This window comes from Gopherus evgoodei, chromosome 1 (genome assembly GCF_007399415.2).
Source record: "Gopherus evgoodei ecotype Sinaloan lineage chromosome 1, rGopEvg1_v1.p, whole genome shotgun sequence".
In the NCBI taxonomy this organism is placed as follows: domain Eukaryota; kingdom Metazoa; phylum Chordata; order Testudines; family Testudinidae; genus Gopherus; species Gopherus evgoodei.
In genome coordinates this window covers 123,112,222-123,124,775 of record NC_044322.1, presented here as the reverse complement: position 1 = coordinate 123,124,775, position 12,554 = coordinate 123,112,222, and the positions used below count along the sequence as shown (strand labels likewise).

The 12,554-nt window shown below is 49.6% G+C and overlaps 1 protein-coding gene and 1 long non-coding RNA gene across 6 annotated transcripts in view; one reads left to right on the top strand and one right to left on the bottom strand.

Moving 5' to 3' along the window:
* The window catches only part of CYFIP1 (cytoplasmic FMR1 interacting protein 1), a 143,417-nt gene extending 136,111 nt beyond the window's left edge, over positions 1–7,306 (top strand). For all 5 annotated transcript variants that reach the window (XM_030571191.1, XM_030571175.1, XM_030571199.1 and 2 more), the window contains one exon: positions 6,900–7,306. In XM_030571191.1, the coding sequence (XP_030427051.1) occupies positions 6,900–7,064 (165 nt within the window). In that variant the 3' untranslated portion in view covers positions 7,065–7,306. The remainder of the gene's footprint in view (positions 1–6,899) is intronic.
* A 216-nt stretch (positions 7,307–7,522) lies between these two features.
* Positions 7,523–11,991, bottom strand: LOC115655619. Its single transcript, XR_004001435.1, has 2 exons — positions 11,865–11,991; positions 7,523–10,860 (listed from the first exon to the last, which is right to left on the bottom strand). It is a non-coding gene; the product is annotated as an uncharacterized LOC115655619 (long non-coding RNA).
* Positions 11,992–12,554: the final 563 nt, after the last annotated feature.

The following is a 12,554-nucleotide window of genomic DNA, read 5'->3' as shown; positions in this document are numbered from 1 at the left end:
GGGACTTCTGCCCAGAATGTGGGCACGAGCCCTCGACCCCTGTGAGAAAGGGGCTGGGGGGAAGCGAACGCCTCCTCCCCCCCCGAGACTTGGATCTGTCCCAGCTCTTCGCCTTTTTGACAGAGAGCCAGGAGCGACAGCAGGCGGCCAAGCTGCAGCAGCAGCAGGAGCAGCAGGCCGCCCAGCTCCGGCAGCAACAACAGCTGGTCGAACAGCTAGAAGCCCAGCAGCAACAGCTGGTTCAGGATTTGACCACCCAGCACCAGGACTTCCAGTGAAAATGCTTACAGCAGTTCGCGATGGCGCTGTCCCGACCCGCAGACCCCCAGCCAGGAGGCCCGGAGGAGACCCATCAGCTAAACCTGCCTGTAAGGCTAACCAAGATGGGCCCACTAGACGACTCTGAGGCCTTCCTCGTGAAATTCGAAAGGGTGGCCCAGGTCACCAGGTGGGCCCCTGACCAGTGGGCCACCCTCCTGGCCTCTTACTTGACCGGAACGGCACAATCCGCATATCAGGGTTTATCGATAGAGGAGGCCAGGAACTATACCCGGGTGAAGGTGGCAATTTTGGACGCTCTGGACGTCAGCCCCAAAACCTTTCACCAGCTGTTCCGGAGTCTCACCTACAACGCTGGCACCTGGCCCCGGCTGGTGGCGCAGCAGCTGAGAGACCTATGCAAGAGATGGCTACAGCTGGACTGGCGGAGCCCCGAAGAGCTCCTGAACCAGGTTATTTTGGAGCAGTTCCTCCACATCCTCCCGCTGCGGGGAAGGGCCTGTGTCCTCCGACACCAGCCCCCCAACAGTGGCCACTGCCGTCGCCCTCATGGAAAACTTCCTTGCGAGGGAAAACCCACCCGGACCGGGGACCCGAGACCATCCTCCAGGGCTCGAGCGCCCCAACTCCGAGCGACGGGCGAACACCAGCACCGACCCGCGGACACCCCCGTGGAGTCAGGAACCCCGGGCTCGGCGGCCCGATGGGCCCCCCTCGGCAAACTCCTGCAGGCACCGGACCCGGGACTGGCCGCACCCCGCGGAGCCCTGCTGCGAGCCCGAAAAGTGGTGCGAACTGACCGGGACGACCCGAAATTGGGCCCTGTTTCTCCTGCGGGAGGCAGGGGCACCTTCAGCGGGACTGTCCAGAGATGGATTGCAGCTTTGGGCATGTCTGCACTGGCAAGAACCGCGCCCGAGGGCCGCAGGCCACTAAAATCACCGTGCCCGTAACCGTTGGGGACTGCCAGACGCGAGCCCTGATTGACTCGGGCTGCAGACAGACACTTGTCCGCCAGAACCTTGGCGTCCCTGAAGAACCCCGCCTGCGAACTGTACGTTTGCAGTGTATTCATGGCGACGTCTGAGTGTACGCGAGCGCCCGGGTTCCCCTTACGGTGGGGGGACTCACATGAACCCTCATGGTCGGTCTGGCCCCACGGCTCGCTTACCCCGTGATCCTCAGGCGGGACTGGCCGGAATTTGTGGGCATCCTGCGGGCCCACACCCGGAAGAACCCTGAGGTCATCCCCGTCTTCGAAGGGGACCGCCCCGAGGATCCGGCTGAGGAGGCAAGGCCAGAGCGCCAGGACATCTCGTCAGGGGATCCCCTGCCAAAGCCCATTGATAACCCTGCGATTGACACAGATTTTTGCCAGGACCAGTGGGAGGATCCCACCCTGGGCCGGGTATATGAGCAGCTCGCAGCAGTCGACGGCACCCTACTTGATCCCGCCCAGGCCAGAAGCTGGCCGCACTTCGAGCTGCGGCACGACCATCTCTATCGGGTGGATCAGGACTCCTGCACTGGGGAACTACAAACTCAACTGTTGGTGCCCTGGTGCCACCAACGGGTGGTAATGAGGCTTGCCCACAACGTCCCAGCAGCCGGGCACCTAGGCCAGGAAAAGACCCTTGCCCAGATCTTGTCCCGGTTTTTCTGAGCCGGGGTGCATCAGGAGGTGCAGAACTATTGCAACTCCTGTCCGGCGTGCCAGCTGGCGGCCCGCTCCCGGACGGCCCGAGCCCCCCTTCATACCCATGCCCATTGTGGAGACGCCATTTGAGCGGGTGGCGATAGATGGACTTGGTAGGACCCCTCCCGAGAAGCCGGGCTGGGTTTCTCTACATCTTAGTCATCGCGGACTATGCCACCCGCTTCCCCGAAGCTGTCCCGCTCCGGAGCATCACAGCGAGGGCCATTGCCGACAAACTGGTAAAGGTCTTTGCCCGTATTGGCCTACCCCGGGAAATCCTTACCGACCAGGGTACCAACTTTACTTCCCAGCTGCTGCGGCAGATCTGTGGACTCCTCGGGATCAATCAGCTACGCACCTCAGTGTACCACCCACCAACCGACGGCCTGGTGGAGCAGTTTAACCGCACCCTGAAAGACATGCTGCGCAAGTTCTCACCCGAGGACCTGCGCCAGTGGGACCAGTTAATCCCACTGCTGCTCCTGGCTGTCCGGGAGGTTCCCCAAGTCTCCACCAAATTCTTCCCCTTTGAGTTTTTGTATGTTCGGCGACCGAGGGGGCTCCTGGACCTCATGAGGGAGACCTGGGAGCAGACCCCATCACCCACGCAAGGCCTTCTCCAATATGTCCTTCAGCTTCAGGGCCACCTGGACCGAGCCGTAACCCTCGCTCAGGAAAACTTGGAGGCGGCGCAGGAAGCCCAGGCCTTGGCCTATAACCGAGGGGCCCAGGCTCGCGAGTTTCAACCGGGGGACCGGGTGTTGCTCCTCCTGCCCTCCAACGAGTACAAGCTACTGGCCCAGTGGCAGGGGCTGTACGAGGTAGTTCGGGCTACCTATGAACATAATCACCTATGAGATTAACCAGCCCGACCCTCGGATGAAGACCCAGAGGTATCATATTAACCTCTTGAAACCCTGGCCTCCTGATCGACCCCTGCCCACCCGAGCCGGAATTAGGACCCCAGGCTGCCCTGCCCGAGGACCCCACAACATCGCAGCTCGGGGAGTCACTCACGGACGAGCAACGAAAACAGACCGGATGCCTCCTACACGCCTTCCGTAAAACATTTACCGCCTAGCCGGACTACACGAACCTGGAACATCATACCATCTAGACTGAACCGGGAGTCGTAATCTGAGGGGCGGCTAGACCCTTACCTTATCGGATGCGCCAGGTCATCGAGGAGGAAGTTCGGGTGATGCTAGAGCTGGGCGTTATTGAGCCATCACAGAGTGAGTGGCGCAGCCCCGTAGTCCTAGTTCCTAAACCAGACAGCATCCAGTGCTTCTGCATCAACTTCCGCCGCATCAACTCTATCTCGAAGTTGGACACGTAGACGAGCTGCTAGATCGCTTAGGCAAGGCCCGCTTCCTTACGACCCTCGGCCTAAGCAAGGGATACTGGCAAATCCCCCTTGAGCCCACGTCGTGGGAGAAGACTGCCTTTGCCACAGCCTCAGGCCTCTATCAGTTCACTCGGATGCCCTTCGCCCTCCATGGGGCCCTGGCCACGTTTCAGCGACTCATGGATTGCCTCCTTCGCCCCCATCACAAGTACGCAGCCGCGTATCTGGACGATGTTGTCATCTACAGCAACCGCTCGGAGAACCACCTGGAGCGAGTGGCGGCAGTCCTGCGGGGTTGACTGCCAACCCGAAGAAGTGCCGTATCGAGTGGCAGGAGACGACCTACCTAGGATATACTATTGGGAACGGACAGGTGAGGCTGCTTGTGGGGAAGGTCCAAGCCTTAGCCGCTGCCCACCCCCCACTATGAAGCGTCAGGTGTGCCAATTACTAGGACTGGCGGGCTACTACTGGAGGTTTATCCCCGCCTTTGCCTCCATCACGGCCCCATTAACAGGACTCCTGACTAAGAACAGCCCCCAACGGGTGGAGTGGACCCTGGAGTGTGACCAAGTCTTCCGGGCCATCAAGGATTGCCTTTGCCGTGAACCCATCTTATACAGCCCGGACTTTTCCCGAGGGTTCGTCCTCCAAATGGAGGCCTCAGAAGTAGGCCTGGGAGCGGTCCTGTCCCAGGAGGTGGATGGGGAGGAGCACCCTGTTTTATACCTTAGCTGCAAATTGTTTCCGCCTGAATGACACTACGCCGTGATCAAGGAAGCCCTGGCAGTAAAGTGGGCCTGCGACGCTGGGTTATTACTTACTAGGGGCCCCCTTCGTACTTGTCTCACACCACGCCACACCACGCTTCGATGGTTGGCTCAAATGAAGAACAATTATATGCGGGTCACATGATGGACCTACAGCTGTATGTGTTTACCGTCCACCACAGGGCTGGAAAGGACCATGCTAACACGGACTTCCTGTCCTGCCTGGGGGACATGGATGGGGCTGGCCCCGACGACCAGGAGCCAGTCTTGAGGAGGAGGGTGTGTAGCAAGGTGGTGGGATATCCCACAGCCCCACTGCAGGACAAACCTTTCCCAACCCCACTGTGGGCGGGGCCACCGGGGCCTGCGCCCGCCCCTCAGAGGTCACGGTGCAGACCCAGAAGTACAAAAGCTGACCTGCAGAACTCAGTGGACCCCCAGCTCCTGCAGCGGCCAGAAGCCTGCGGCCCCTGCTCACTGATGCTCACGCCCAGCCAGCTGAGCCTGCCCCACGCTCACTACTCTGAGAAGGAGTGGCCGAGCCTGCTCTGCACCAGTTACCCCAAGGCGGCCTGGCCGGGACCACCCCGCTCCAGCTACCCGGAGGAAGAGCTGAGTCTGGCCCGTGCCAGCTACCCCGAGGACCCGCTGAGCCCACCCATGAACACTTACCCCGAGGAGCCGATGGTGGCTGACCTCTCTGCTGATACCACGATGACTCAGGTACTCGATAAGGGGGAGAGTGGAAGTGGCCCAGGGGTAGCCGACCCCAGTCTGGCTGCAACACTGCCAGAACCAGTGTCAGCGTGTTGAGGCTTGGATCCCCACTGACAGCAGCGACTCCATGCCACTGCTAGGGCCCCGGGCCGGGACGCAGTGGAGTGGGAGGGCCTGCATTCCTCCCCTGCCACCCAACTCTTGGGTGGCAGGCTCCCCATTTTCCCCTGCTCTGAGGAGGCCGAAAGCCACCTATTGACTTGCTGTGTTTGCTGCCCCGGCCTGACCTAAGGGCCGGGCCTAGAACTGTTACTGCTCAGCCCTGCCTAAGGGCCTGAGCCTATTGACTTACTGTGCTTGCTGCTCAGCCCTAACCAGGGCCTGGGCTTAAGGCTACTGACAGCAAGGCAGTAGGATATCCCACAGCCCCGCTGCAGGACAAACCGCAGCCGCATCGTGTCACAAGCCCCCAGTATCCTTCTTTTGGCAGTGGCGAATGCCAGGTGTCCCAGAGGGGATGAACAGAACAGGTAATCATTGAGTGATACATCCCATCACCCATTTCAAGCTTCTGGCAAACAGAGACTAGGGCCACTATCCCTGCCCATCCTGGCTAATAACCATTGATGGACCTATTCTCCAGGAACTTTAGTTCTTTTTTGAACCCTGTTATAATCTTGGTCTTCACAACATCCTCTGGCAAAGAGTTTCAGATGTTGACTGTACATTGTGTGAAGAAATACTTCTGTTTGTTTGTTTGAAATCTGCTGCCTATTAGTTTAGTGATCCCTAGTTTTTATTATGAGTAAATAACACTTTATTCACTTTCTCCACATCAGTCATGGTTTCATGGACCTCTATCATATCCACCCCCCACCCCAGTCGTCTCTTTTCCAAGCTGTAAAGTCCCAGTCTTATTAATCTCTCCTTATATGGAAGCTGTCTCTTTTCTGTGCGTTTTCCAGTTCCAATACATCATTTTTGACACAGGGCAACCCAATCTGCATGCAGTATAGAAGATGTGGGCATACCATGGATTTATATAGAGGCAATATGATAGTTTCTGTCTTATTATCTATCCCTTTCTTAATGATTCCCAACATTCTGCTTGCTTTTTTGCTGCCGCTGCACATTGCTTGGATGTTTTCGGAGAACTATCCACAATGACTCCAAGATCTCTTTCTTGTGTGGTAACAGCTAATTTAGACCCCATTGTTTTTAGAGAGAGAGAGTTGGGATTATGTTTTCCAATGTGCATTACTTTGCATTTATCAACATAGAATTTCATTTGCCATTTTGTTGCCCAGTCACCTAGTTTTGTGAGATCCCTTTGTAATTCTTCGCAGTCTACAGTGGACTTACCTATCTTGAATAGTTTTGAATCATCAATGAATTTCGCCACCTCACTGTTTGCCCCTTTTTCCAGATCATTTATGACTTTGTTGAATAGCACTGGTCCCAGTACAGACCCCTGGGAGACACCACTATTTACCTCTCCCCATTCTGAAACTGACCATTTATTCCTACCCTTTGTTTTCTACCTTTTAACCAGTTACTGATCCAGGAGAGGACCTTCCCTCTTATCCCATGACAGCTTACTTTGCTTAGGAGCCTTTGGTGACGGACCTTATCAAAGGCTTCCTGAAAATCTAAGTACATTATGTCCACTGGATTCCCCCTTGTCCACCTGCTTGTTGATCCCCTCAAAGAATTCTAGTAGATTGGTGAGACCTGATTTCCCTTTACAAAAACCATGTTGACTCTTTCTCAACAACTTGTATTCATCTCTGTGTGACAATTCTGTTCTTTACTCTAGTTTCAACCAATTTGCCCGGTACTGAAGTTAGGGTGATTGGCCTGTAAATGTCAGGCTCGCCTGTGGAGCCTTTAATTAAAATTGGCATTCATTTAAGGTGTCAAGAAACTTTGTCTCATACTTATAGCCAGAGTCAACCTGACTGGTTCATGAGGTGCTGAATTGGCAGAAGACTACTGGGTTGAGGCAGTTGCTCTCATTGATTTTATCAAAGGCTGGTTCTGATTTTAATCTCAAAACTTCTTTTCTGAATGTATGTTTTTGACATTGCAGCCTTTGAAGAAAATGGTTGAGAGAATTCGCAAATTCCAGTTCCTGAACAATGAGATAATTACTATTTTGGACAAGTACATGAAGTCTGGTGATGGAGAAGGTACACCAGTGGAACATGTGCGCTGCTTCCAGCCTCCTATCCATCAGTCTCTGGCCAGCAACTGAGTGTGGAGATAGACCCTTGCTTTTTACTTTAGTGGCAGTACTTTTGCACCTAAACTATAAACTTAAGAGGAGAAAAACCCTTGTAAGGAATATACCTAATCTGTATTTCCTGTGCCTTTTGAATGGTGGTGCTTTGACATTTTCAGTCTCCAAGCACAATAACTGTATACAGTCCATACTTATTTTTCTAGACTAAACTTTTATATACTTTGATAAAAAGCTTGCAATGTAAAAAAAAAAAAGCTTGTCGTCTTACAAACCCCTCTGCATCCCTTGCCTGATGTGATCATTTTAGACTGGATTGATTCAAACTGTTTTTCCCTCATCTGTCAAAATATTAGGGTGGTTAAAAAAACATTTTTTTTTGTAGAAACATTTTTAAAAATGATTATGTATTAGAAAAGCATTAATTGCTTGCTTACTCTTTATAAAAAGAAGGTTCCTGCTGGTGCTTTGTGAATGATTTTTTTTCCTAGCAAAATTAATTGCATTGTGTGATTAGTGATTATGAAAATAAAGGCTAATTAATTAAAATTCTCACTTTTTAAGCAGTGATTCTTTGGAGGTGGTTGATACTCAGAACTCTTACAAGAATCAGTTTAATGCAGTAGCACGGTGGGGGGGGGGGTCTGTTCACTCTTCCTTTTGAACACTTGTATCATACAGAACTCACTTTCTTGTGTGAGGTTACTAAAAATCAAAAAGTCGTCTTTCCAAATTGATAAGCAATCCCTGTTTAAAATGATCTTTTGAAAGGGATCCTTGCATACAGTGAACTGTTGTAGCCTATATCACCACGCTTAGATTTAAAGATGATAATCAGTACTGTCGGGGAGAAAAATTATATTGTGACCCCTGCCTTAGTAAACGTTTGTAAAACTTCTTTGGCAATTGTACAATCTGAATTAAAGCAACATGATTAGGCACACCTGGAAAGTGGTTAAGACCTGTTGCCATCTGACTGGTGAACAATACAAGACTTAAGGGTGTTATGTCTTTGTCACATTTTATGGTCTCCACAAATACTCTTCCAACAACTGTAACAGCATGTAAGATGTTCCTAGAGTGGCATGAATGGCTAATGATCTATGTCTTGGACAGAGGTTACATCTGCAGTACGTACCCAGCATGCTATAAGAACATCTTCTGAGGATACAACCCTTTACACCAATGATGGAGGAGAGCAAAACAAAGGGACAAAGTCAAATGCTAGTGCATCCTCTCCCTGGACTGCCTGCACAGCATGACCTATGCCCCTGCTTTCAAGTCCTGACTTCTTTGAAAAGCTGGGAGCCAGCAGGAATGAGTCCAGAAATGGTGTGGAAGCGATAGTGAGCTAGGCAGGGGGATAAGGCTAGTGGTTAAGAAGACATTGAGACACTCTTAAGTAGCTGTAGGAGAAATTTTTTCTTGGGGGAACAGAAACTGGAAAGAGAGAAGAATATGCTAGTTTTTAGTAATTCTGTGTAGGAAAGAGGAGGGGAGCAGTTTAAGAGCTGGTTACTCACAAACGTGCATCAGAATAACTAAATTGGATTTAATCAGCCCCTTTTTTTCAGTGCATCTATTCACATGAGATGTTGCTTTAACTTTTCTGAGGAAACAGGGGAGGGTAATTCACCTGCAGTAGTACTCTTATTTTGCATACCTTCTCTATGCAATAACACTCTACCTTGGTACTATGGCAACAAAAATCCTTATCTAGAGACTAACTCTCTCTCTGTGCTGTGCTTTGCACCTCAAAATTCTACTGGACTTTCTACCCGTTCTTTAGCTCTTCAAAGTACTGTACCAACCCCATTCCTGATCGCTCAAAGATGGAGAGGAGGCAATGTTCCATTTCACCAATACTTAAACTGGCAAGTTAAGTGACTTGCCTGAAATGCACTATAGTTCAAGCAGCCCCCTACTCAGAGAACAGTTTTAATCCTGGTTCTGGCTCTGACTTGCTCTGTGACACCTTAAGTAGGCTTAGACACACACAAAAATTCTTAGGAAAGTCAGTTAAAATCTTTGTGTGGACAAGACAAAATGCAATTCCTACATGTTAACTGGCAATGGTAAGTCCTAGGAGGGACCCTCTAGTTTCCTTCAACCAACTACTGTTAAAACTGCATCTTGCCTTGTCCACACTAAGATTTGAATAGGTTTTAAAAACACACACGGTGTAGGCACAAGTAAAACGTCAAGAGCACCTTAAGCTCAATCTTCAAAATTGACAAACTTTTAAGGGTCTAAGTCCCAGTGAAACTAGCGTTTGCACACACAATAGCACTGTAACTATACTGGTACAGCTAAAACAGTACAACCCACTTATGGGCTGACTAGGGCTAATAGGTGCTACAAATAATAAAAAAGTGCTTAAAGCTTACTCCCCTTCCTATACAGGAATAAGCTATACCAATATAAGGCATCTTTTTAACTGGTAAAACTGCATCTACACTAGGGTTTGTACCAATTTAACTATCCCAAACCAAAACCGTTGTGTTCATGGACCAGGTCTTTTGACAATAGAATTTAAGCTCTTAAGTCACGTGTGCTTTTGGGACTTCTACCTTCAACCTCTAAATGTCTGTCTTTCTCCATCTGCAAAATGAGAGTAAGTGGGAAAGTTCAAGTGGATCTGCATATTCCCACATCTGGGTATTGTGGTGCCTCATGGTAGAACCTTGTGCAACCAGTTCTTACCATTAGAGCACTCCTTCCCTCTCCTGCAGCTCCCCTCAGCACCCCTAAACATTGAGTGTGAGGTTCTAGGTGAGTCTCACCCCCGCTACTACTACAGTTTATTCCCAACTGCTGTGACACAATAAAATGAACCGCTCTGGTCCATTCAGATCTAGGCTTTTCTTCATTCTTAGTATCTTGATAGCTGTAGTTTATAGTTCACTGACAGAGTTCTATAGCTGGTACCTCAGTTCTGGGTTATGGTGGAACTGAAGGAGCTGGTATTCAAGAGGTGCGCTTCATGTCTCGCTGTCTTTCTGGCATTGGATGACCACATTACCTGAATAAGGAACACTCTCCTGCATGTTCTATCTGTTGGATTTTCATGTCCAGACCTCACCAGGAGAGGCAGAAGAGATTGTAAGTGCTTCTTCCTAAAGAGGTATGAGGCTCCAGGCACTCATCTGATCCAAGGCCTGAGACCCCTGCTTTGGCTCCTGTGACTTCTTCCAGCAAGTCAAAAGCACCTCAAAGTTTCCAGAAAACTGAAACTTTCTTGGGTACTACTCCAGATCCTGTGGCTCAGGCAGTCAGTTTTGAAGGCACAGTTGGTGGAGAAAGGCCAAACTACCTGCCTTTGAACTTGAGTCATGTTTACTCCAGCTGTGTCAGTTCCAAAAAAGGCAACAAGATGACCGACATTGTTAGATGTGACAAGGTGAGGGATATGATATCTTTTGTTGGACCATCTTCTATTGGTGAGAGAGAGAGAGAGAGAGAGAGACAAGCTTTCAAGCTATACAGAGCTCTTTTTCAGGGTTATGCTACTAGAATCCTAGATCACACGTCAGATTTGTTGGATCTGTCTAACTCTGTCATGGGCCCTCTGGCTCAGCTCCAAAACCCGAGCCCGTTTCAGCTTCAACTTTGAGAACCAGTGGTATTTCATTGGATTTTGCACTATCCTGCTCTTCAGCTCCAACCTCTTCTCTGGTTCTGGGTCCCTCTTCAGATCTTATGTAGACCTTTACGTTAGTGGCAGATGTTCACTGTTTGGTTTCTAAGCAGTCTTCTGATCTGAGTAAGAAATCGAGGATCTTGAGGAAAAGAGGCTAATGTTTGTCTTCACCTGAAAAAAAGAAGAGCAAGAGATTATTAGTCTCTCCTCTGATCTGTCTAGACTTTGTCCTCCAAAGTCTCCATGAAAAGTTTTCTATTTATTTCTCTCCACCCTCCAGGACCATTGCTCTCATCTGTGTGGTCCAGCGCAGAGCTGAGACTGGATCCATGTTTAGAGGAGGATAAAAGAAGAAGAGAACTATTTTCTCCTGGTTTATGCCTCCTTTTGCTCCTCCTCCTCCTCCTGTGGATTTGTTCCCAGATCCAAGTTGCTGGGGAGTATCAGTCCTGAGCTCTATGATGGGGTGCTGCTACAGGAATTTTTAAGTTGTCATCCTTGTAGATGGAGAGGGGATGTTTCAGCTGTACTGACTCTGGCAGCTGAGAAATCCTTGGACCCAGTTCCACTAGATCCATTTGCATCTCAGGCAGTGGCACTTGATACTCTATCGGAAGAGGAAGATGAGGAGATTGTATGGTATTGTTCAAAAACACCTGAGAGACTACAAACCTGATTTAATCACCAGATGAGCGTCTGCCACTTCCCATTCTGAGGACACTCTACAGTTCCATGATCTGATGGGTGTCACAGCATCCATATTGAATTTACCTTCAGGAGCTGTGGAGGAGACTTCCCATCCTGTGTTTGACATTCTTGGGGATACCTTTAAGAGCAGGATATCCTTACCAATTCTCGATGGCCTGCTGCAGCCTGCTAGGCTGTTAAAAGGAAGGGGTTGACCAACTTTCAACACAGACAAATTCTATCAGACACAAACCTGAGTGTTTTTTATATTTTCACACATCCTGAGCCTCACGCTCAATCTATTCAGAGATGCTGAGGGAAGGAATCAAAGGGGACATCAAGTGCAATACTAATACCCATAATATGCAGTCTCATCTTGAAGTCCTGTTACAAGTAATCCACCGTCATTTACTCATCTATAATTCCTCTTGTAGTTTTTCCATGCCTTACAGCCAAAAACATTTGAGGCCTTTCATGGTTTCACCTACCCAGAGAAAAAGCAAGGCTCTGTCACCCATAGCTTAAGTATAAGGCCCTTCAGCTGTTGCTCTCCTTTTATCTTGGCTTTATCCTATGATTTCCCACCTTTTACTTCATTTTTAGTTGTGCTTTAGATCTGGAAAGAGAAGAAAAAAATCATTAAAAGACATATGATACAAGAAGTGAGGCACAGGTTAAGCACTTCCAGAAAAAAGGAGCCAATGAATTAGAGGAAAGGACTAGTGTCTTTAATTCAGCACTTGACTGACATGGAGCCATCAGATCTATAAAGGGAGCCTACTGTGTAGCCTTCCATTTGTCAAGCAGAAGAAGAATGTACAATGTTTACATTTCACAGAGACTGGGGTAAGTTACTAACTGCACGCTCTATGTGCAAATTACAAGAATAGAATTTGGTTCATTCCTCTGTGCCCCAATGAGAATTCAGCCCTGCTCTAAACTACAAAATTACTTTGGTGTAACTAATCCACGCTGCCTGAGCGACACAGCATTGTCTACAGCAGTGCTTAGGTCAGTACAACTATATTAGCAAGACAGCTTCTCCTGCTGACAGCTACTGCCTCTCTCAGAGGTGGAGTTATTACGCCAACAGGAGAGTGCTCTCCTGTTGGCTTAAAGCATCTTCATCAGAAGTGCTACAGTGGCAAAGCTTCGCTGCTGTAAATTTGTATGGTAGA